The 25,656-nt window shown below is 52.6% G+C and overlaps 2 protein-coding genes across 4 annotated transcripts in view; one reads left to right on the top strand and one right to left on the bottom strand.

Annotated features, from left to right (window-relative positions):
* The window catches only part of wdr83 (WD repeat domain containing 83), a 17,344-nt gene extending 11,990 nt beyond the window's left edge, over positions 1 to 5,354 (bottom strand). For all 3 annotated transcript variants that reach the window (XM_070867097.1, XM_070867096.1, XM_070867098.1), the window contains exons 1-4: positions 5,238 to 5,354; positions 2,382 to 2,502; positions 1,698 to 1,803; positions 610 to 658 (exon numbers count right to left, since the gene is read on the bottom strand). In XM_070867097.1, coding sequence (XP_070723198.1) covers positions 610 to 658; positions 1,698 to 1,803; positions 2,382 to 2,502; positions 5,238 to 5,337 — 376 coding nt within the window. In that variant the 5' untranslated portion in view covers positions 5,338 to 5,354. The remainder of the gene's footprint in view (positions 1 to 609; positions 659 to 1,697; positions 1,804 to 2,381; positions 2,503 to 5,237) is intronic.
* wdr83os (WD repeat domain 83 opposite strand) lies at positions 5,338 to 24,386 on the top strand. The gene is made up of 4 exons (XM_070867103.1): positions 5,338 to 5,423; positions 16,798 to 16,903; positions 18,125 to 18,222; positions 24,054 to 24,386. Exons 1-4 carry the CDS (start codon positions 5,389 to 5,391, stop codon positions 24,118 to 24,120), a joined length of 306 nt encoding a protein of 101 aa, XP_070723204.1. The 5' UTR covers positions 5,338 to 5,388; the 3' UTR covers positions 24,121 to 24,386.
* Positions 24,387 to 25,656: the final 1,270 nt, after the last annotated feature.

Consider the following 25,656-nt stretch of genomic DNA (forward strand, 5'->3'; position numbering starts at 1 on the left):
TCAATGTGTGAAGATTGTAACCTGCAACAAACTCTCACTGAAAGAGAAATGATCGGATTGAATAGCAGAACAGGCTCGAGGGCTGAATGGCCTCCTGTTCCTACGCTGCACTCTCCTCTTTCTCTCACTAGAAGTGGCTTCACTGATGAACTCACTAAGTCCAGAACCAACATCACGGGCTGAGCACTGACATCAACACTGTGTAATAGGAGGAGGCAAACAGCAGCCCACTGACCCTCTCCCCGCGAGGGGATTGGGCCAAGTACCAGAGGGTGGTAGGGGAAGCCCCAGTGAGCAGTGGGCCACAGTACAACACCTGTACAATCCGGTGGGACTGAGTTACACGCCGACTATCCTGACTGAGTTCATCGTTGGGTCACACATTGATTGGAAGCCGGGATTGTGAAATGATGGAACCAAAAAAGGGCCTGGAAAAGTGTTTGAAGTGTCCCCCAGATCGGGGGGCACTTGATTTACTGTTTATTTTGTCTCCTATTAAAAGAGTTGTGAAATGACGGAAGTGGGTGAGCCTGTGTTGTGCCAGATCACAGCTAGTCAGACACGATTCTATTTGACCCCATCGGAAGCCCCACATTCTCTCTTTCCCACCTGAGACGATGACGGTTGACTCCTCGTTGAATTGTACGCAGTTTACTTTCTGTAAAGAGAGAGAAATAACGATTGGTGTTTGAAGGAGGGTGTGGGGGGCACAGAGCATTCGGAGCGGTGGGGAGGCCGAGTCACATAGCAGCACGTGGGTAGGAGAGGCAGCCGGTCTGTGAGTGTCCCCTCCCCTGTACCCTCCTAGTGTCCCCTCCCCCGTACCCTCCTAGTGTCCCCTCCCCTGTACCCTCCTAGTGTCCCCTCCCCTCCCCCCCTCTACCTCCCCTCCCCCGTACCCTCCTAGTGTCCCCTCCCCTGTACCCTCCTAGTGTCCCCTCCCCTCCCCCCCTCTACCTCCCCTCCCCCGTACCCTCCTAGTGTCCCCTCCCCTCCCCCCTCCTGTAGCTCCCTTCCCCCGTACCCTCCTAGTGTCCCCTCCCCTCCTGTACCCTCCTAGTGTCCCCTCCCCTGTACCCTCCTAGTGTCCCCTCCCCTCCTCTACCTCCCCTCCCCCGTACCCTCCTAGTGTCCCCTCCCCTCCCCCTGTACCTCCCCCCCCTGCCCCCGTACCCTCCTAGTGTCCCCTCCCCTCCTGTACCCTCCTAGTGTCCCCTCCCCTCCCCCATACCCTCCTAGTACCCCCTCTCCCCCGCTACCTCCCCTCCCCCGTACCCTCCTAGTGTCCCCTCCCCTCCCCCTGTACCTCCCCTCCCCCCTGTACCTCCCTTCCCCCGTACCCTCCTAGTGTCCCCTCCCCTCCCCTTCCCCGTACCCTCCCCTCCCCCCCCGTACCTCCCCTCCCCCGTACCCTCCTAGTGTCCCCTCCTCCTAGTGTCCCCTCCTCCCCGTACCCTCCTGGTGTCCCCTCCCCATACCCTCCTAGTGTCCCCTCCCCTCACACCCTCCGTGTCCCCTCCCCCTGTACCCTCCCAGTCTCCCCTCCCCCTCCCAGTGCCACACACATCACCCCCGCTCGCCCTCACCCCCTCCCTCCCTCCCAGCACGATTCCAGCCCTGGTAGGGGTGGTGTAGATTGTTGATAACCACACGACCTGGCAGTGCTATATGACTTTACCAAACAAAGCTGGTCTTACCCCTCCGTGACCCCGGAATTTCCGCACCAGCTGTCCTGTCGCCACGTCCCACAGGATGACGGTTTTATCCGCTCCGCACGAGCAAATCTGGCTGTTGTCGCAGGACCTGAGGGAGGTGAAAGGTCAGAGCCACGGCAGGAAGATGTGCGATACGCTCGGCCCGATGTCAGCTCTCGCACGGTGCCAAAGGTCGGGGGGGGGAGGTCACCAGCTGACAAAAGGGCAAAGGTCGGGGCTGGGGACCACCTGACCTCCCCTCCCCCCCCCCCCGAGGGCAAAGGTCGGGGGCTAGGGACAAGCTGACACCCGAGGACAAAGGTCGGGGGCTACGGACCAGCTGACCTCTGAGGGCAAAGGTCGGGGGCTTGGTCACAGCAACATCAAAACCAATAGAAGGCTAAAAGACAAGCAGTGCCCCTGGGTTGGGGACGGGAGAAATTAACTTGTGCTCCTGCTCCTGTGCAATGCAGGAGGCCATTCGGCCCATCTCATTTGTGAAAGGTGTGTCTGTGGAGATATGTCAGGATAGATTTGGGCTCTTGGAATCTGAATTGCAGCCATCAAATCAGCACCTGAGAGAGGAGAGAGCAGCAAACAGCCTGCTTCGGCCTGTGTGGTCTGCAGAGTGTGACAGCGGGAGAGGACAGCCCATTGCTCTCTGTGTGTAAAGTGGGAACCTCTTACCCTGCAGCGTCCAGAACCTCGTATCCGTGGCCAGCGTAGGTCTTTAGGAGAGTTCCTCGATGTGGATTCCACAGCTTCAGGGACTTGTCACTGCTACAGGTCAGACAGTAATTCCCATCCACTGGGGGTGGGAACAGAGAATATCACAACCACCAAACACAGCACCACCCAGCAAACACATACAGATAGCTTAAACGTACAGCACTACCACATCCCTGGGCGCTGCACACACGGATCCACACCGTGTAACACACAATGAATTATTCCGTCTCTGTGCTGCGGCCGTGTATAACTTGGCTTCACCCTTTAAGCTCAAAGTATAATGGATGTTAAGTAAACCCAGCCTGAGGTCACTCGGAGTTTAATTGTTTGGTCAGAGAACTTGTGTAGGTGGGAATGTGGGCATTGGCTTGAAGTTTCAGTCGAGAGACCACAGAATGTTAGGATTTGTAACCATTGCGTACTTAGTACGCATGTATATAAAACAGCAGGATAATGGGGTAACTATAGGGCAAGTTTTGGGCTGGTCAGTTGTGGCTCAGTGGGCAGCACCCTCGCCTCTGAGTCAGAAGGTTGTAGATGCAGGTCTCACTCTAGAGACTTGAGCACAAAATTTAGGCTGACACTCCAGTGCAATGCTGAGGGAGTGCCGCACTGTTGGAGGTGCCGCCTTTCGGATGAGACCGAGGCCCTGTCTGCCCTCTGAGGTGGATGTAAAAGATCCCACGGCACTATTTCAAACAAGAACAGGGGAGTTATCCCCGGTGTCCTGGGCCAATATTTATCACTCAATCAACATCACTAAATCAGATTATTCAGCCATTATCACATTGCTGTGTGTGGGAGCTTGCTGTGCACAAATTGGCTGCTGTGTTTCCCTATTACAACAGTGACTACACTTCAACAGTACTTCATTGGCTGTAAAAGTGCTTTGAGATGGAGAATGGTCGTGAAAGGCGCTATATAAATCCAAGTTTGTCTTGACTTCCAGCTCTGTCTAATAATGTCCAAGCACAGCGATGTTAATGTCCTGAGAGTCCAACACAGCCTCTCGACAGCCTCGTGGTGCAGAAATCGGGACCACCATGGCTGCAAGCTTCATCCCCTCCCTCCCACTTTCTGCCGCCTTTTAAACACAAAGCCTGATTTAACCTCATCTTGTCTCCTGCTGAGCCGGCCTGGGGCTCCCGGCCCGGGAGTGAGGACAGTGCGAGTCGGCTCAGGCTCAATGGGCTGAACGGCCTCCCTCGGTGCTGGGGGTCCCAGGACACAAGTGAAATTAAACTCAGACCCAGACTGCAGCAGCTCAGTGGGATGTTAACCCTCCCCTCCCCCAAACCATCCCCCCTCCCCCAAACCCTCACCATCCCCTCCCCCCAAACCCTCATCCTCCCCTCCCCCCAAACCATCCCCCCCTCCCCCAAACCCTCATCCTCCCCTCCCCCTCCTTCACCATCCCCTCCCCTCCCCCAAACCATCCCCCCTCCCCCAAACCCTCATCCTCCCCTCCCCTCCCCCTCCTTCACCCTCCCCTCCCCTCCCCCAAACCCTCATCCTCCCCTCCCCTCCTTCACCCTCCCCTCCCCCAAACCCTCATCCTCCCCTCCCCCTCCTTCACCCTCCCCTCCCCCAAACCCTCATCCTCCCCTCCCCTCCCTCCCCTTCACCCTCCCCTCCCCCCCCTCCCCTTCACCCTCCCCTCCCCCTCCTTCACCCTCCCCCTCCCCTCCCCCTCCTTCACCCTCCCCCCTCCTTCACCCTCCCCTCCCTCCCCTTCACACTCCCCTCCCCCAAACCCTCATCCTCCCCTCCCCCCCCTTCACCATCCCCTCCCCCCAAACCCTCATCCTCCCCTCCCCCCAAACCATCCCCCCCTCCCCCAAACCCTCATCCTCCCCTCCCCCTCCTTCACCATCCCCTCCCCTCCCCCAAACCATCCCCCCTCCCCCAAACCCTCATCCTCCCCTCCCCTCCCCCCCCTCCTTCACCCTCCCCTCCCCCCCCCCCTCCTTCACCCTCCCCTCCCCCCCCCTCCTTCACCCTCCCCTCCCCCAAACCCTCATCCTCCCCTCCCCCTCCTTCACCCTCCCCTCCCCCAAACCCTCATCCTCCCCTCCCCCTCCCTCCCCTTCACCCTCCCCTCCCCCTCCTTCACCCTCCCCTCCCCCAAACCCTCATCCTCCCCTCCCCCTCCCTCCCCTTCACCCTCCCCTCCCCCTCCCTCCTCCCCTCCCCCAAACCCTCATCCTCCCCTCCCCTCCCCCTCCTTCACCCTCCCCCCTCCTTCACCCTCCCCCCTCCTTCACCCTCCCCTTCACACTCCCCTCCCCCAAACCCTCATCCTTCCCTCCCCCTCCTTCACCATCCCCTCCCCCCAAACCCTCATCCTCCCCTCCCCCTCCTTCACCATCCCCTCCCCCCAAACCCTCATCCTCCCCTCCCCTCCTTCACCCTCCCCTCCCCCAAACCCTCATCCTCCCCTCCCCTCCCCCTCCCCTCCCCTCCCCCTCCTTCACCCTCCCCTCCCCCTCCCTCCCCTTCACACTCCCTCCCCTTCACACTCCCCTCCCCCAAACCCTCATCCTCCCCTCCCCTCCCCCTCCCCCCCCTCCCCTTCCCCTCCCCCCCCTCCCCTTCACACTCCCTCCCCTTCACACTCCCTCCCCTTCACACTCCCTCCCCTTCACACTCCCTCCCCTTCACACTCCCCTCCCCCAAACCCTCATCCTTCCCTCCCCCTCCTCCTCCTTCACCATCCCCTCCCCCCAAACCCTCAGCCTCCCCTCCCGTCTCCCTCTCACCAAACCCTGAACCTATCCCCCCCCCCAGGGCGGGCCGGGGGTCGGGGCCGCTCACCGTTGAAGCGCACCGCCCGCACCGCCCCCGGGCCGCAGGCGAAGCGGCGGACAGACCGGGCCGGGAGCCGGGCGCCGGGCCTGGGGGCCGGGAAGGCCATCGCTCACACTTCCGCTTCCGGGGCAAGGTTCGTCGCGGGGTCAACGGCAAAATGGCGGATCCGCGGAGACCCAACAAAATCCTCCGGTAAATGCCCGGTCTGTCACTGTATAACATTAGGGCCCAGTACCGGGGTCCAGTCAGTCACTGTATAACACTGGGGTACAGTACTGGTGGGTACAGGTCTGTCACTGTATAACACTGGTACAGTACTGGTGGGTACAGGTCTGTCACTGTATAACACTGGGGTACAGTACTGGTGGGTACAGGTCTGTCACTGTATAACACTGGGGTACAGTACTGGTGGGTACAGGTCTATCACTGTATAACACTGCGGTACAGTACTGGAGGGTACAGGTCTGTCACTGTATAACACTGGGGTACAGTACTGGTGGGTCCAGGTCTGTCACTGTATAACACTGGGGCACAGTACTGGTGGGTACAGGTCTGTCACTGTATAACCGGGGTACAGTACTGGTGGGTACAGGTCTGTCACTGTATAACACTGGGGTACAGTACTGGTGGGTACAGGTCTGTCACTGTATAACACTGGGGTACAGTACTGGTGGGTACAGGTCTGTCACTGTATAACACTGGGGCACAGTACTGGTGGGTACAGGTCTGTCACTGTATAACACTGGGGTACAGTACTGGTGGGGACAGGTCTGTCACTGTATAACACTGGGGTACAGTACTGGTGGGTACAGGTCTGTCACTGTATAACACTGGGATACAGTACTGGTGGGTACAGGTCTGTCACTGTATAACACTGGGGTACAGTACTGGTGGGTACAGGTCTGTCACTGTATAACATTGGGGTACAGTACTGGTGGGTACAGGTCTGTCACTGTATAACATTGGGGTACAGTACTGGTGGGTACAGGTCTGTCACTGTATAAAACTGGGGTACAGTACTGGTGGGTACAGGTCTATCACTGTATAACACTGGGGTACAGTACTGGTGGGTACAGGTCTGTCACTGTATAACACTGGGATACAGTACTGGTGGGTACAGGTCTGTCACTGTATAACACTGGGGTACAGTACTGGTGGGTACAGGTCTGTCACTGTATAACATTGGGGTACAGTACTGGTGGGTACAGGTCTGTCACTGTATAACATTGGGGTACAGTACTGGTGGGTACAGGTCTGTCACTGTATAACACTGGGGTACAGTACTGGTGGGTACCGGTCTGTCACTGTATAACACTGGGGTACAGTACTGGTGGGTACAGGTCTGTCACTGTATAACACTGGGGTACAGTACTGGTGGGTACAGGTCTGTCACTGTATAACACTGGGGTACAGTACCGGGGTACAGTCTGTCACTGTATAACACTGGGGTACAGTACTGGTGGGTACAGGTCTGTCACTGTATAACACTGGGGTACAGTACCGGTGGGTACAGGTCTGTCACTGTATAACACTGGGGTACAGTACTGGTGGGTACAGGTCTGTCACTGTATAACATTGGGGTATAGTACTGGTGGGTACAGGTCTGTCACTGTATAACACTGGGGTACAGTACTGGTGGGTACAGGTCTGTCACTGTATAACACTGCGGTACAGTACTGGTGGGTACAGGTCTGTCACTGTATAACACTGGGGTACAGTACTGGTGGGTACAGGTCTGTCACTGTATAACACTGGGGTACAGTACCGGGGTACAGTCTGTCACTGTATAACACTGGGGTACAGTACTGGTGGGTACAGGTCTGTCACTGTATAACACTGGGGTACAGTACTGGTGGGTACAGGTCTGTCACTGTATAACACTGGGGTACAGTACTGGTGGGTACAGGTCTGTCACTGTATAACACTGGGGTACAGTACTGGTGGGTACAGGTCTGTCACTGTATAACACTGGGGTACAGTACTGGTGGGTACAGGTCTGTCACTGTATAACACTGGGGTACAGTACTGGTGGGTACAGGTCTGTCACTGTATAACACTGGGATACAGTACCGGGGTACAGGTCTGTCACTGTATAACACTGGGGTACAGTACTGGTGGGTACAGGTCTGTCACTGTATAACACGGGGTACAGTACTGGTGGGTACAAGTCTGTCACTGTATAACATTAGGGCCCAGTACCGGGGTACAGTCTGTCACTGTATAACACTGGGGTACAGTACTGGTGGGTACAGGTCTGTCACTGTATAACACTGGGGTACAGTACTGGTGGGTACAGGTCTGTCACTGTATAACACTGGAGTACAATACTGGTGGGTACAGGTCTGTAACAGTATAACACTGGGGTACAGTACTGGTGGGTACAGGTCTGTCACTGTATAACACTGGGGTACAGTACTGGTGGGTACAGGTCTGTCACTGTATAACATTGGGGTACAGTACTGGTGGGTACAGGTCTGTCACTGTATAACATTGGGGTACAGTACTGGTGGGTACAGGTCTGTCACTGTATAACACTGGGGTACAGTACTGGTGGGTACAGGTCTGTCACTGTATAACACTGGGGTACAGTACTGGTGGGTACCGGTCTGTCACTGTATAACACTGGGGTACAGTACTGGTGGGTACAGGTCTGTCACTGTATAACACTGGGGTACAGTACTGGTGGGTACAGGTCTGTCACTGTATAACACTGGGGTACAGTACCGGGGTACAGTCTGTCACTGTATAACACTGCGGTACAGTACTGGTGGGTACAGGTCTGTCACTGTATAACACCGGGGTACAGTACTGGTGGGTACAGGTCTGTCACTGTATAACACTGGGGTACAGTACCGGTGGGTACAGGTCTGTCACTGTATAACACTGGGGTACAGTACTGGTGGGTACAGGTCTGTCACTGTATAACATTGGGGTACAGTACTGGTGGGTACAGGTCTGTCACTGTATAACACTGGGGTACAGTACTGGTGGGTACCGGTCTGTCACTGTATAACACTGCGGTACAGTACTGGTGGGTACAGGTCTGTCACTGTATAACACTGGGGTACAGTACTGGTGGGTACAGGTCTGTCACTGTATAACACTGGGGTACAGTACCGGGGTACAGTCTGTCACTGTATAACACTGGGGTACAGTACTGGTGGGTACAGGTCTGTCACTGTATAACACTGGGGTACAGTACTGGTGGGTACAGGTCTGTCACTGTATAACACTGGGGTACAGTACTGGTGGGTACAGGTCTGTCACTGTATAACACTGGGGTACAGTACTGGTGGGTACAGGTCTGTCACTGTATAACACTGGGGTACAGTACTGGTGGGTACAGGTCTGTCACTGTATAACACTGGGGTACAGTACTGGTGGGTACAGGTCTGTCACTGTATAACACTGGGATACAGTACCGGGGTACAGGTCTGTCACTGTATAACACTGGGGTACAGTACTGGTGGGTACAGGTCTGTCACTGTATAACACGGGGTACAGTACTGGTGGGTACAAGTCTGTCACTGTATAACATTAGGGCCCAGTACCGGGGTACAGTCTGTCACTGTATAACACTGGGGTACAGTACTGGTGGGTACAGGTCTGTCACTGTATAACACTGGGGTACAGTACTGATGGGTACAGGTCTGTCACTGTATAACACTGGAGTACAATACTGGTGGGTACAGGTCTGTAACAGTATAACACTGGGGTACAGTACTGGTGGGTACAGGTCTGTCACTGTATAACACTGGGGTACAGTACTGGTGGGTACAGGTCTGTCACTGTATAACACTGGGGTACAGTACTGGTGGGTACAGGTCTGTCACTGTATAACACTGGGGTACAGTACTGGGGGGTACAGGTCTGTCACTGTATAACACTGGGGTACAGTACTAGTGGGTACGGGACTGTCACTGTATAACACTAGGGTACAGTACTGGTGGGTACCGGTCTGTCACTGTATAACACTAGGGTACAGTACTGGTGGGTACCGGTCTGTCACTGTATAACACTGGGGTACAGTACTGGTGGGTACGGGACTGTCACTGTATAACACTAGGGTACAGTACTGGTGGGTACCGGTCTGTCACTGTATAACACGGGTACAGTACCGGTGGGTACAGGTCTGTCACTGTATAACACTGGGGTACAGTATGGGTGGGTACAGGTCTGTCACTGTATAACACTGGGGTACAGTACTGGTGGGTACCGGTCTGTCACTGTATAACACTGGGGTACAGTACTGGTGGGTACAGGTCTGTCACTGTATAACACTGGGGTACAGTACTGGTGGGTACAGATCTGTCACTGTATAACACTGGGGTACAGTACTGGTGGGTACAGGTCTGTCACTGTATAACACTGGGGTACAGTACTGGTGGGTACAGATCTGTCACTGTATAACACTGGGGTACAATACTGGTGGGTACCGGTCTGTCACTGTATAACACTGGGGTACAGTACTGGTGGGTACAGGTCTGTCACTGTATAACACTGGGGTACAGTACTGGTGGGTACAGATCTGTCACTGTATAACACTGGGGTACAGTACTGGTGGGTACAGGTCTGTCACTGTATAACACTGGGGTACAGTACTGCTGGGTACAGGTCTGTCACTGTATAACACCGGGGTACAGTACTGGTGGCTACAGGTCTGTCACTGTATAACACTGGGGTACAGTACTGGTGGGTACAGGTCTGTCACTGTATAACACTGGGGTACAGTATGGGTGGGTACAGGTCTGTCACTGTATAACACTGGGGTACAGTACTGGTGGGCACAGGTCTGTCACTGTATAACACTGGGGTACAGTACTGGTGGGTACAGGTCTGTCACTGTATAACACTGGGGTACAGTACTGGTGGGTACAGGTCTGTCACTGTATAACACTGGGGTACAGTACCGGGGTACAGTCTGTCACTGTATAACACTGGGGTACAGTACTGGTGGGTACAGGTCTGTCACTGTATAACACTGGGGTACAGTACTGGTGGGTACAGGTCTGTCACTGTATAACACTGGGGTACAGTACTGGTGGGTACAGGTCTGTCACTGTATAACACTGGGGTACAGTACTGGTGGGTACAGGTCTGTCACTGTATAACACTGGGGTACAGTACTGGTGGGTACAGGTCTGTCACTGTATAACACTGGGGTACAGTACTGGTGGGTACAGGTCTGTCACTGTATAACACTGGGATACAGTACCGGGGTACAGGTCTGTCACTGTATAACACTGGGGTACAGTACTGGTGGGTACAGGTCTGTCACTGTATAACACGGGGTACAGTACTGGTGGGTACAAGTCTGTCACTGTATAACATTAGGGCCCAGTACCGGGGTACAGTCTGTCACTGTATAACACTGGGGTACAGTACTGGTGGGTACAGGTCTGTCACTGTATAACACTGGGGTACAGTACTGGTGGGTACAGGTCTGTCACTGTATAACACTGGAGTACAATACTGGTGGGTACAGGTCTGTCACTGTATAACACTGGGGTACAGTACTGGTGGGTACAGGTCTGTCACTGTATAACACTGGAGTACAATACTGGTGGGTACAGGTCTGTCACTGTATAACACTGGGGTACAGTACCGGGGTACAGTCTGTCACTGTATAACACTGGGGTACAGTACTGGTGGGTACAGGTCTGTCACTGTATAACACTGGGGTACAGTACTGGTGGGTCCAGGTCTGTCACTGTATAACACTGGGGTACAGTACCGGGGTACAGTCTGTCACTGTATAACACTGGGGTACAGTACTGGTGGGTACAGGTCTGTCACTGTATAACACTGGGGTACAGTACTGGTGGGTACAGGTCTGTCACTGTATAACACTGGGGTACAGTACTGGTGGGTACAGGTCTGTCACTGTATAACACTGGGGTACAGTACTGGTGGGTACAGGTCTGTCACTGTATAACACTGGGGTACAGTACTGGTGGGTACAGGTCTGTCACTGTATAACACTGGGGTACAGTACTGGTGGGTACAGGTCTGTCACTGTATAACACTGGGGTACAGTACCGGGGTACAGTCTGTCACTGTATAACACTGGGGTACAGTACTGGTGGGTACAGGTCTGTCACTGTATAACACTGGGGTACAGTACTGGTGGGTACAGGTCTGTCACTGTATAACACTGGGGTACAGCACTGGTGGGTACAGGTCTGTCACTGTATAACACTGGGGTACAGTACTGGTGGGTACAGGTCTGTCACTGTATAACACTGGGGTACAGTACTGGTGGGTACAGGTCTGTCACTGTATAACACTGGGGTACAGTACTGGTGGGTACAGGTCTGTCACTGTATAACACTGCGGTACAGTACTGGTGGGTACAGGTCTGTCACTGTATAACACAAGGGTACAGTACTGGTGGGTACAGGTCTGTCACTGTATAACACTGGGGTACAGTACTGGTGGGTACAGGTCTGTCACTGTATAACACTGGGGTACAGTACTGGTGGGTACAGGTCTGTCACTGTATAACACTGGGGTACAGTACTGGTGGGTACAGGTCTGTCACTGTATAACACTGGGGTACAGTACTGGTGGGTCCAGGTCTGTCACTGTATAACACTGGGGTACAGTACTGGTGGGTACAGGTCTGTCACTGTATAACACTGGGGTACAGTACCGGGGTACAGTCTGTCACTGTATAACACTGGGGTACAGTACTGGTGGGTACAGGTCTGTCACTGTATAACACTGGGGTACAGTACTGGTGGGTACAGGTCTGTCACTGTATAACACTGGGGTACAGTACCGGGGTACAGGTCTGTCACTGTATAACACTGGGGTACAGTACTGGTGGGTACAGGTCTGTCACTGTATAACACTGGGGTACAGTACCGGGGTACAGTCTGTCACTGTATAACACTGGGGTACAGTACTGGTGGGTACAGGTCTGTCACTGTATAACACTGGGGTACAGCACTGGTGGGTACAGGTCTGTCACTGTATAACACTGGGGTACAGTACTGGTGGGTACAGGTCTGTCACTGTATAACACTGGGGTACAGTAATGGTGGGTACAGGTCTGTCACTGTATAACACTGGGGTACAGTACTGGTGGGTACAGGTCTGTCACTGTATAACACTGGGGTACAGTGCTGGTGGGTACAGGTCTGTCACTGTATAACACTGGGGTACAGTACTGGGGGGTACAGGTCTGTCACTGTATAACACTGGGGTACAGTACTGGTGGGTACAGGTCTGTCACTGTATAACACTGGGGTACAGTACTGGTGGGTACAGGTCTGTCACTATAACACTGGGGTACAGTACTGGTGGGTACAGGTCTGTCACTGTATAACACTGGGGTACAGTACTGGTGGGTACAGGTCTGTCACTGTATAACACTGGGGTACAGTACTGGTGGGTACAGGTCTGTCACTGTATAACATTAGGGCCCAGTACCGGGGTACAGTCTGTCACTGTATAACACTGAGGTACAGTACTGGTGGGTACAGGTCTGTCACTGTATAACATTAGGGCCCAGTACCGGGGTACAGTCTGTCACTGTATAACACTGAGGTACAGTACTGGTGGGTACAGGTCTGTCACTGTATAACATTAGGGCCCAGTACCGGGGTACAGGTCTGTCACTGTATAACACTGGGGTACAGTACTGGTGGGTACAGGTCTGTCACTGTATAACGCTGGGGTACAGTACTGGTGGGTACAGGTCTGTCACTGTATAACATTAGGGCCCAGTACCGGGGTACAGGTCTGTCACTGTATAACACTGGGGTACAGTACTGGTGGGTACAGGTCTGTCACTGTATAACACTGGGGTACAGTACTGGTGGGTACAGGTCTGTCACTGTATAACACTGGGGTACAGTACTGGTGGGTACAGGTCTGTCACTGTATAACACTGGGGTACAGTACTGGTGGGTACAGGTCTGTCACTGTATAACACTGGGGTACAGTACTGGTGGGTACAGGTCTGTCACTGTATAACACTGGGGTACAGTACTGGTGGGTACAGGTCTGTCACTGTATAACACTGGGGTACAGTACTGGTGGGTACAGGTCTGTCACTTTATAACACTGGGGTACAGTGCTGGTGGGTACAGGTCTGTCACTGTATAACACTGGGGTACAGTACTGGGGGGTACAGGTCTGTCACTGTATAACACTGGGGTACAGTACTGGTGGGTACAGGTCTGTCACTGTATAACACTGGGGTACAGTACTGGTGGGTACAGGTCTGTCACTATAACACTGGGGTACAGTACTGGTGGGTACAGGTCTGTCACTGTATAACACTGGGGTACAGTACTGGTGGGTACAGGTCTGTCACTGTATAACACTGGGGTACAGTACTGGTGGGTACAGGTCTGTCACTGTATAACACTGGGGTACAGTACTGGTGGGTACAGGTCTGTCACTGTATAACATTAGGGCCCAGTACCGGGGTACAGTCTGTCACTGTATAACACTGAGGTACAGTACTGGTGGGTACAGGTCTGTCACTGTATAACATTAGGGCCCAGTACCGGGGTACAGTCTGTCACTGTATAACACTGAGGTACAGTACTGGTGGGTACAGGTCTGTCACTGTATAACATTAGGGCCCAGTACCGGGGTACAGGTCTGTCACTGTATAACACTGGGGTACAGTACTGGTGGGTACAGGTCTGTCACTGTATAACACTGGGGTACAGTACTGGTGGGTACAGGTCTGTCACTGTATAACACTGGGGTACAGTACTGGTGGGTACAGGTCTGTCACTGTATAACACTGGGGTACAGTACTGGTGGGTACAGGTCTGTCACTGTATAACACTGGGGTACAGTACTGGTGGGTACAGGTCTGTCACTGTATAACACTGGGGTACAGTACTGGTGGGTACAGGTCTGTCACTGTATAACACTGGGGTACAGTACTGGTGGGTACAGGTCTGTCACTTTATAACACTGGGGTACAGTGCTGGTGGGTACAGGTCTGTCACTGTATAACACTGGGGTACAGTACTGGTGTGTACAGGTCTGTCACTGTATAACACTGGGGTACAGTACTGGTGGGTACAGGTCTGTCACTGTGTAACACTGGGGTACAGTACTGGTGGGTACAGGTCTGTCACTGTATAACACTGGGGTACAGTACTGGTGGGTACAGGTCTGTCACTGTATAACACTGGGGTACAGTACCGGGGAACAGGTCTGTCACTGTATAACACTGGGGTACAGTACTGGTGGGTACAGGTCTGTCACTGTATAACACTGGGGTACAGTACTGGTGGGTACAGGTCTGTCACTGTATAACACTGGGGTACAGTACTGGTGGGTACAGGTCTGTCACTGTATAACACTGGGGTACAGTACTGGTGGGTACAGGTCTGTCACTATAACACTGGGGTACAGTACTGGTGGGTACAGGTCTGTCACTTTATAACACTGGGGTACAGTACTGGTGGGTACAGGTCTGTCACTGTATAACACTGGGGTACAGTACTGGTGGGTACAGGTCTGTCACTGTATAACACTGGGGTACAGTACTGGTGGGTACAGGTCTGTCACTGTATAACACTGCGGTACAGTACTGGAGGGTACAGGTCTGTCACTGTGTAGTACTGGGGGGTACAGGTCTGTCACTGTATAACACTGAGGTACAGTACTGGTGGGTACAGGTCTGTCACTGTATAACACTGGGGTACAGTACTGGTGGGTACAGGTCTGTCACTGTATAACACTGAGGTACAGTACTGGTGGGTACAGGTCTGTCACTGTATAACACTGGGGCACAGTAATGGTGGGTACAGGTCTGTCACTGTATAACACTGGGGTACAGTACTGGTGGGTACAGGTCTGTCACTGTATAACTGGTGTACAGTACTGGTGGGTACAGGTCTGTCACTGTATAACACTGGGGCACAGTAATGGTGGGTACAGGTCTGTCACTGTATAACACTGGGGCACAGTACTGGTGGGTACAGGTCTGTCACTGTGTAGTCCTGGGGGGTACAGGTCTGTCACTGTATAACACCGGGGTACAGTACTGGAGGGTACAGGTCTGTCACTGTATAACACTGGGGTACAGTACTGGTGGGTACAGGTCTGTCACTGTATAACACTGGGGTACAGTACTGGTGGGTACAGGTCTGTCACTGTATAACACTGGGGTACAGTACTGGTGGGTACAGGTCTGTCACTGTATAACACTGGGGCACAGTACTGGTGGGTACAGGTCTGTCACTGTATAACACTGGGGTACAGTACTGGTGGGTACAGGTCTGTCACTGTATAACACTGGGGTACAGTACTGGTGGGTACAGGTCTGTCACTGTATAACACTGGGGTACAGTACTGGTGAGTACAGGTCTGTCACTGTATAACACTGGGGTACAGTAGTGGTGGGTACAGGTCTGTCACTGTATAACACTGGGGCACAGTACTGGTGAGTACAGGTCTGTCACTGTATAACACTGCGGTACAGTACTGGTGGGTACAGGTCTGTCACTGTATAACACTGGGGCACAGTACTGGTGGGTACAGGTCTGTCACTGTGTAGTACTGGGGGGTACAGGTCTGTCACTGTATAACACTGGGGTACAGTAATGGTGGGTACAGGTCTGTCACTGTATAACACCGGGGTACAGTACTGGAGGGTACAGGTCTGTCACTGTATAACACTGGGGTACAGTACCGGGGGGTACAGGTCTGTCACTGTATAACACTGGGGTACAGTACTGGTGGGTACAGGTCTGTCACTGTATAACACTGGGGTACAGTACTGGTGGGTACAGTTCTGTCACTATATAACACTGGGGTACAGTACTGGTGGGTACAGGTCTGTCACTATAACACTGGGGTACAGTACTGCTGGGTACAGGTCTGTCACTGTATAACACTGCGGTACAGTACTGGTGGGTACAGGTCTGTCACTGTATAACACTGGGGTACAGTACTGGTGGGTACAGGTCTGTCACTGTATAACACTGGGGTACAGTACTGGTGGGCACCGGTCTGTCATTGTATAACACTGGGGTACAGTACTGGTGGGTACAGGTCTGTCACTGTATAACACTGGGGGACAGTACTGGTGGGTACATGTCTGTCACTGTATAACACGGGTACAGTACTGGTGGATACAGGTCTGTCACTGTATAACACTGGGGTACAGTACTGGTGGGTACAGGTCTGTCACTGTATAACACTGGGGGACAGTACTGGTGGATACAGGTCTGTCACTGTATAACACTGGGGTACAGTACTGGTGGGTACAGGTCTGTCACTGTATAACACTGGGGTACAGTACTGGTGGGTACAGGTCTGTCACTGTATAACACTGGGGTACAGTACTGGTGGGTACAGGTCTGTCACTGTATAACACTGGGGTACAGTACTGGTGGGTACAGGTCTGTCACAGTATAACACTGGGGTACAGTACCGGGTACAGGTCTGTCACTGTATAACACTGGGGTACAGTACTGGTGGGTACAGGTCTGTCACTGTATAACACTGGGGTACAGTGCTGGTGGAGAATCCCTGGTGTTTGTTTGAGGATGGTTTGATGTTCTCTGAGCTCCTCACTTTATTGCAGGTACAAACCGCCTGCCAGCGATAATAACCCGACCCTGGAGGATCCCACTCCAGACTACATGAACCTGCTGGGGATGATCTTCAGTATGTGCGGGCTGATGTTGAAGGTAGTTGCGTCCCATTCTCTCTCTTTGTTTTCCTCATTCCTTCTCTCTGCTCCTGAACCTGCTCCTTCCAGAGTCCGTTTGATCTGAGCCCTCATTCTCTATTGGGCTTCGGTGAATGTCAGTGGGCTATTTGGCTGTGAGGGCACCATGTTTTATCGTGATGCCTGCAGAGGAGTCTCTGAATAGAGCAGGACCGCTGGCTGCTTCTGGTTCTCTTGAGCTGGGATTGGGGGCCGGGGTTTGGCACTGGGGGCTGGAGGTCGGGGGGGCTGCGGGTCAGGGGTTGGTGCTGGGAGTTGGGACTGGCTGTTGGCGCTAGGGTTCAGGGGTCGGGGCCAGGGCAGGGGGCTGGGGGTCGGGTCCAGGGCCGGAGGTCAAGGCTGGGGGCTGGGGGCTGGGACTGGGTTTGGGGTTGGGCCGGGGGTCGGTGTCAGGGCCGGGGGTCGGTGTCAGGGCCGGGGGTTGGGGCCGGGGGTTGGGGTCGGGCTGGTGGCTGGGACTGGGTTTGGGGTTGGGCCGGGGGTCGGTGTCAGGGCCGGGGGTTGGGGTCGTGGTTGGGTTGGGGTCGGGCCGGGGGTCGGTGTCAGGGCCGGGGGCCGGGGGTTGGGGTCGTGTTTGTGGTCAGCGCCGGGGGTTGGGGTCAGGGGTCCGGCTGGGGGTTGTGGCCTGGGTTGTGGTGGGGCCGGGGGTCGGTGTCAGGGCCGGGGGTTGGGGTCGGGCCGGGGTTGGGGTCGGTGTCAGGGCCGGGGTTGGGGTCGGGCCGGGGTTGGGGTCGGTGTCAGGGCCGGGGTTGGGGTCGGGCCGGGGTTGGGGTCGGTGTCAGGGCCGGGGTTGGGGTCGGGCCGGGGTTGGGGTCGGTGTCAGGGCCGGGGGTTGGGGTCGGGCCGGGGGTTGGGGTCGGGCCGGGGGTTGGGGTCGGTGTCAGGGCCGGGGGTTGGGGTCGGGCCGGGGTTGGGGTCGGTGTCAGGGCCGGGGTTGGGGTCGGGACTGGGGTTGTGACCTGGGTTGGGGTCGGGCCGGGGGTTGGGGTCGGGCTGGGGGTTGGGGTCGGTGTCAGGGCCGGGGGCCGGGGGTTGGGACTGGAGTTGTGACCTGGGTTGGGGTCGGGCCGGGGTTGGGGTCGGTGTCAGGGCCGGGGGCCGGGGGTTGGGACTGGAGTTGTGACCTGGGTTGGGTCGGGTGTGCAGTCCCCGGGTCTCATGCTCTCTCCCTCTCTCCCAGTTGAAGTGGTGTGCCTGGATTGCCGTTTACTGCTCTTTCATCAGCTTCGCAAACTCCCGCAGCTCCGAGGACACCAAACAAATGATGAGTAGCTTCATGTAAGTGACACTGTTGGTAAATCATTCCCTGCACCTCAGCACGTCCCAAACCCTTTACAGCCAGTGAAGTATTGTTGGAGTGCAGTCACTGTTGTAATGTGGGAAACACAGCAGCTAATTTGCGCACAGCAAGCTCCCACAAACAGCAATGTGATAATGACCGAATAATATGTTTTAGTGATGTTGATTGAGGGATAAATATTGACCTGGACACTGGGGAGAACTCCCCTGCTCTTTAAAATAGTGCCATAGGAACTTTTATCAAAACATAAGAAATAGGAGCAAGAGTCGGCCATTCGGCCCCTCGAGCCTGCTCCGCCATTCAATAAGATCATGGCTGATCTGATCATGGACTCAGCTCCACTTCCCCGCCCACTCCCCATAACCCCTTATCCCCTTATCGTTTAAGAAACTGTCTATTTATGTCTTAAATTTATTCAATGTCCCGGCTTCCACAGCTCTCTCTCTCTCTCTCTCTCTCTCTCTCTCTCTCGAGGTAGCGAATTCCACAGATTTACAACCCCCTGAGAGAAGAAATTCCTCCTCATCTCAGTTTTAAATGGTGGCCCCTTATTCTAAGATTATGCCCCCTAGTTCTAGTCTCCCCCATCAGTGGAAACATCCTCTCTGCATCCACCTTGTCGAGCCCCCTCATAATCTTATACGTTTCGATAAGATCACCTCTCATTCTTCTGAATTCCAATGAGTAGAGGCCCAACCTACTCAACCTTTCCTCATAAGTCAACCCCCTCATCCCCGGAATCAACCGAGTGAACCTTCTCTGAACTGCCTCCAAAGCAAGTAAATATGGAAACCAAAACTGTATGCAGTTTTCCAGATGTGGCCTCACCAATACCTTATATAACTGTAACAGCACTTTGCAATCTTTCTCCATTTAAATAATAACTTGCTCTTTGATTTTTTTTTCTGCCAAAATGCATGACCTCACACTTTCCGACATTATACTCCATCTGCCAAATTTTTGCCCACTCACTTAGCCTGTCTATGTCCTTTTGCAGGTTTTTTGTGTCCTCCTCACACATTGCTTTTCCTCCCATCTTTGTATCGTCAGCAAACTTGGCTACATTACACTCAGTCCCTTCTTCCAAGTTGTTAATATAGATTGTAAATAGTTGGGGTCCCAGCACTGATCCCTGCGGCACCCCACTAGTTACTGGTTGCCAACTTGAGAATGACCCATTTATCCCGACTCTCTGTTCTCTGTTTGTAGCTAATCCTCTATCCATGCTAATATATTACCCCCAACCCCGTGAACTTTTATCTTGTGCAGTAACCTTTTATGTGGCACCTTGTCAAATGCCTTCTGGAAGTCCAAATACACCACATCCACTGGTTCCCCTTTATCCACCCCGTTCGTTACATCCTCAAAGAATTCCAGCAAATTTGTCAAACATGACTTCCCTTCATAAATCCATGCTGACTCTGCCTGACCGAATTTTGCTTTTCCAAATGTCCTGCTACTGCTTCTTTAATAATGGACTCCCAACATTTTAGCACATTTAGTGAATTGGTCTTACACAGCCAGATAGGGAATGGGTGACCAACAGGAAGAGCAGTGGAAGGAAGGTAGTTTCAGGGGTCCCCTGCGGTCATCCCCCTGCAAAACAGATACACTGCTTTGAGTACTGTTGAGGGGGATGGCTCATCAGGGGAGGACAGCATCAGCCAAGTTCATGGCACCGTGGCTGGCTCTGCTGCACAGGAGGGCAGGAAAAAGAGTGGGAGAGCGATAGTGATAGGGGATTCAATTGTAAGGGGAATAGATAGACGTTTCTGCGGCCGCAACCGAGATTCCAGGATGGTATGTTGTCTCTCTGGTGCAAGGGTCAAGGATGTCTCGGAGTGGGTGCAGGACGTTTTGAAGGGGGAGGGTGAACAGCCAGTTGTCGTGGTGCACATTGGTACCAACGACATAGGTAGAAAAACGGGATGAGGTCCTGTAAGACGAATTTAGGGAGCTAGGAGATAAATTAAAAAGTAGGACCCCCTCAAAAGTAGTAATCTCAGGATTGCTACCAGTGCCACGTGCTAGTCAGAGTAGGAATCGCAGGATAGCTCAGATAAATACGTGGCTTGAGGAGTGGTGCAAAAGGGAGGGATTCAAATTCCTGGGACATTGGAATCGGTTCTGGGGGAGGTGGGACCAGTACAAACCGGACGGTCTGCACCTGGGCAGGACCGGAACCAATGTCCTCAGGGGAGTGTTTGCTAGTGCTGTTGGGGAGGGGTTAAACTAATATGGCAGGGGGATTGGAACCTATGCCGGGAGACAGAGGGAAGTAGAATGGGGGCAGAAGCAAAAGATAGAAAGAAGAATAGTAAAAGTGGAGGGCAGAAAAACCCAAGGCAAAAAGGGCCACTGTACAGCAAAAGTCTAAAGGGGCAAAGGGTGTTAAAAAGACAAGCCTGAAGGCTCTGTGCCTCAATGCGAGGAGTATTCGGAATAAGATGGACGAATTAATTGCGCAGATAGCAGTTAACGGATATGATGTAATTGGCATCACGGAGACATGGCTCCAGGGTGACCAAGGCTGGGAACTCAACATCCAGGGGTATTCAACATTCAGGAAGGATAGGCAGAGAGGAAAAGGAGGTGGGGTGGCGTTGCTGGTTAAAGAGGAAATTAACGCAATAGTAAGAAAGGACATTAGCCTGGATGATGTGGAATCGGTATGGGTGGAGCTACGGAATACCAAAGGGCAGAAAACGCTAGTGGGAATTGTGTACAGATCACCAAACAGTAGTACTGAGGTTGGGGACAGCATCAAACAAGAAATTAGGGATGCGTGCAATAAAGGTACAGCAGTTATCATGGGCGACTTTAATCTACATATTGATTGGGCTAACCAAACTGGTAGCAATACGGTGGAGGAGTATTTCCTGGAGTGTATTAGGGATGATTTTCTAGACCAATATGTTGAGGAACCAACTCGAGAGCTGGCCATCCTAGACTGGGTGTTGTGTAATGAGAAAGGACTAATTAATAATCTTGTTGTGTGAGGCCCCTTGGGAAAGAGTGACCATAATATGGTAGAATTCTTTATTAAGATGGAGAGTGACACAGTTAATTCAGAGACTAGGGTCCTGAACTTGGGGAAAGGTAACTTCGATGGTATGAGACGTGAATTGGCTAGAATAGACTGACGAGTGATACTTAAAGGGTTGACGGTGGATAGGCAATGGCAAACATTTAAAGATCACATGGATGAACTTCAACAATTGTACATCCCTGTCTGGAATAAAAATAAAACAGGGAAGGTGGCTCAACCGTGGCTAACAAGGGAAATTAAGGATAGTGTTAAATCCAAGGAAGAGGCATATAAATTGGCCAGAAAAAGCAGCAAACCTGAGGACTGGGAGAATTTTGTAATACAGCAGAGGAGGACAAAGGGTTTAATTAGGAGGGGGAAAAATAGAGTATGAGAGGAAGCTTGCTGGGAACATAAATACTGTCTGCAAAAGCTTCTATAGATATGTGAAGAGAAAAAGATTAGTGAAGACAAATGTAGGTCCCTTACAGTCAGAATCAGGTGAATTTATAATGGGGAACAAAGAAATGGCAGACCAGTTAAACAAATACTTTGGTTCTGTTTTCACGAAGGAAGACACAAATAACCTTCCGGAAATACTAGGGGACCGAGGATCTAGTGAGAAGGAGGAACTGAAGGATATCCTTATAAAGCGGGAAATTGTGTTAGGGAAATTGATGGGATTGAAGGCCGATAAATCCCCGGGGCCTGATAGTCTGCATCCCAGAGTACTTAAGGAAGTGGCCATAGAAATAGTGGATGCATTGTTGATCATTTTCGAACAGTCTATCGACTCTGGATCAGTTCCAATGGACTGGAGGGTAGCTAATGTAACCCACTGTTTAAAAAAGGAGGGAGAGAGAAAACGGGTAATTATAGACCGGTTAGCCTGACATCAGTAGTGGGGAAAATGTTAGAATCAATTATTAAAGATGAAATAGCAGCGCATTTGGAAAGCAGTGACAGGATCGGTCCAAGTCAGCATGGATTTATGAAAGGGAAATCATGTTTGACAATTCTTCTGGAATTTTTTGAGGATGTAACTAGTAGAGTGGACAAGGGAGAACCAGTGGATGTGGTGTATTTGGACTTTCAAAAGGCTTTTAACAAGATCCCACATAAGAGATTGGTGTGCAAAATCAAAGCACATGGCATTGGGGGTAATGTACTGACGTGGATAGAGAACTGGTTGGCAGCCAGGAAGCAGAGTTGGGATAAACGGGTACTTTTCAGAATGGCAGGCAGTGACTAGTGGAGTGCCGCAGGGCTCAGTGCTGGGACCTCAGTTATTTACAATATACATTAATGATTTAGATGAAGGAATTGAGTGTAATATCTCCAAGTTTGCAGATGACACTAAACTGGGTGGCGGTGTGAGCTGTGAGGAGGATGCTAAGAAGCTGCAGGGTGACTTGGACAGGTTAGGTGAGTGGGCAAATGCATGGCAGATGCAGTATAATGTAGATAAATGTGAGGTTATCCACTTTTGTGGCAAAAACTCGAAGGCAGAATATTATCTGAATGGAGGCAGATTAGGAAAAGGGGAGGTGCAACGAGACCTGGGTGTCATGGTTCATCAGTCATTGAAAGTTGGCATTCAGGTACAGCAGGCGGTGAAGAAGGCAAATGGTATGTTGGTCTTCATAGCTAGGGGATTTGAGTATAGGAGCAGGGAGATCTTACTGCAGTTGTACAGGGCCTTGGTGAGGCCTCACCTGGAATATTGTGTTCAGTTTTGGTCTCCTAATCTGAGGAAGGACATTCTTGCTATTGAGGGAGTGCAGCAAAAGTTCACCAGACTGATTCCCGGGATGGCGGGACTGACATATGAGGAGAGACTGGATCAACTGGGCCTTTATTCACTGGAGTTTAAAAGGATGAGAGGGGATCTCATAGAAACTTATAAGATTCTGACGGGACTGGACAGGTTAGATGCGGGAAGAATGTTCCTGATGATGTCCAGAACCAGGGGACATAGTCTTAGGATAAAGGGTCAGCCATTTAGGACTGAGATGAGGAGAAACTTCTTCACTCAGAGAGTTGTTAACCTGTGGAATTCCCTGCCGCAGAGAGTTGTTGAGGCCAGTTCATTGGATATATGCAAGAGGGAGTTAGATGTGGCCCTTACAGCTAAAGGGATCAAGGGGTATGGAGGGAAAGCAGGAAATGGGTACTGAGGGAATGATCAGCCATGATCTTATTGAATGGTGGTGCAGGCTCGAAGGGCTGAATGGCCTACTCCTGCACCTATTTTCTCTGTTTCTATGTTTCCCAACCACAGATGTTAGGCTAACTGGGCTATAGTTTCCTGCTTTTTGTCTGCCTCCTTTTTTAAATAGGTGGGTTACATTTGCAGTTTTCCAATCCGCTGGGACCTCCCCAGAATCCAGGGCATTGCGGGGGGGAGGGGGGTAGACAGGGCCTCGGTTTAACGTCTCATCCCAAAGACAGCACCTCTGACAGTGCAGCACTCTCAGGGCTAGGGTGTCAGCTTGGATTATGGGGCTCTGGTCCCTGGGTGGGACTTGACCCCTTGACCTGCTAACACAGAAGTAAGAATGAGACCGAAAGGCAGCCGAAAACCAGCATCAAACATTGGGACACGGACTTGCATTTACAGCCGAGGGTTGTTGCTGGATCTGCAGGGGGGCGGGGGCGGGGGTCTGAACTGTCGGGCTGTGCGGGGGATGGAGAGCAGCGAGGGGGTGAAACACACTGCATGATGTGCTTTGTGAAGAGTTACTGCTGGCGACCCCTGACCTTTCTGTCTTGCTTTTTCAGGTTGTCAATTTCAGCCGTGGTGATGTCATACCTGCAGAACCCGCAGCCCATGTCCCCGCCCTGGTAACGGAGACCTCCCCCACCCCTCCCCGACCCCCCCCCCCCCCCCGGCGATGGGACACGCCGCTAGTATTGGACGGGGTGGGGGTGGGGTTGGGGGCAGGGGGCCACTCTCCCATTGAGGCCCAGCTGGCAGTGCTGCTGCTGGTCTCCCAGCGACGGGCCGATCGGATCCCGGGACACGGGCTGAGTTGTACAGGGACCGGAGGAGAGGCCTGTGACATTGTCCGACCAATAACTTACGCAGAAATGAATAAAATATAATTTATCAGCTCTGATGGAATTTTCCAGTTACTTTGCATCTTTTAATTGTGATTTTGGATCAAATGGACGGAGTATTCAGTGTTTGGGGGAGAGCCCGACCTCTGACCCCTCAGTGCTGTTACTGGGAGAGCCCGACCTCTGACCCATTGGTGCTGTTACTGGGAGAGCCCGACCTCTGACCCCTCAGTGCTGTTACTGGGAGAGCCCGACCTCTGACCCATCGGTGCTGTTACTGGGAGAGCCTGACCTCTGACCCATCGATGCTATTACTGGGAGAACCCGACCTCTGACCCATTGGTGCTATTACTGGGAGAACCCGACCTCTGACCCATCGGTGCTGTTACTGGGAGAGCCTGACCTCTGACCCATCGGTGCTATTACTGGGAGAGCCCGACCTCTGACCCCTCGGTGCTGTTACTGGGAGAGCCCGATCTCTGACCCATCGGTGCTGTTACTGGGAGAACCCGACCTCTGACCCCATCGGTGCTATTACTGGGAGAACCCGACCTCTGACCCATCGGTACTGTTACTGGGAGAGCCTGACCTCTGACCCATCGGTGCTATTACTGGGAGAGCCCGACCTCTGACCCATCGGTGCTGTTACTGGGAGAACCTGACCTCTGACCCCTCGGTGCTGTTACTGGGAGAGCCCGACCTCTGGTCAATATTTATACCTCGATCTACATCACTAAAACATTATCTGGTCATTATCACATTGCTATTTGTGGGAGCTTGCTGTGCGCAAATTCCCTGCCACGTTTCCTACTTTGCAACAGTGACTACACTTCAAAAGTTTCATTGGCTGTAAAGCAATATCGGACGTCCTGAGATAGTGAAAGGCGCTATATAAATGCAAGTCTTTCTTTGAGAAACAAACAAAATGGGCAAGACCACCTGGCCGATGGAACCCCCCCCCCTCCCCACCACCCATCCAGTCACTGTCGCACTGTGAGTTCACTCACTCCCCGACCACACTCGCCATCCTGGCTTTCTGCCGATTGTAACTGACACAGTGGCCCGTCGGCAACGGCCCCAGGTAAGAAATAAACCTCCGTGAACGCAATCGTTCCCTTTCAGGAACTTCTCAAGTTCCCCTTGAAAGGACTGAATGTCCCATTAGTTTGTTCCAGTGACTCTGGGGAAAGAAACTGCAACATCACAATATATAAAGGATGAGGAAGGCCATTCGGCCCATCTTAGTTCATCCATGCAGAAGGACTCTGTCCTCGAGTCCATTCCAAGAACTTTTGCCACAGTGCGAATTTCCACTTTGCCTTGA

Source organism: Pristiophorus japonicus, chromosome 24 (genome assembly GCF_044704955.1).
Source record: "Pristiophorus japonicus isolate sPriJap1 chromosome 24, sPriJap1.hap1, whole genome shotgun sequence".
NCBI lineage: Eukaryota > Metazoa > Chordata > Chondrichthyes > Pristiophoridae > Pristiophorus > Pristiophorus japonicus.

What these genes read in the sequence shown, in the direction of transcription:
- wdr83os (XM_070867103.1), top strand. Translation starts at nt 5,389, where the DNA reads ATGGCGGATCCGCGGAGACCCAACAAAATCCTCCG. An exon ending in AGACCCAACAAAATCCTCCG is followed by an intron (nt 5,424 to 16,797) that starts GTAAATGCCCGG and finishes ACTTTATTGCAG; the next exon opens with GTACAAACCGCCTGCCAGCG. An exon ending in CAAATGATGAGTAGCTTCAT is followed by an intron (nt 18,223 to 24,053) that starts GTAAGTGACACT and finishes TTGCTTTTTCAG; the next exon opens with GTTGTCAATTTCAGCCGTGG.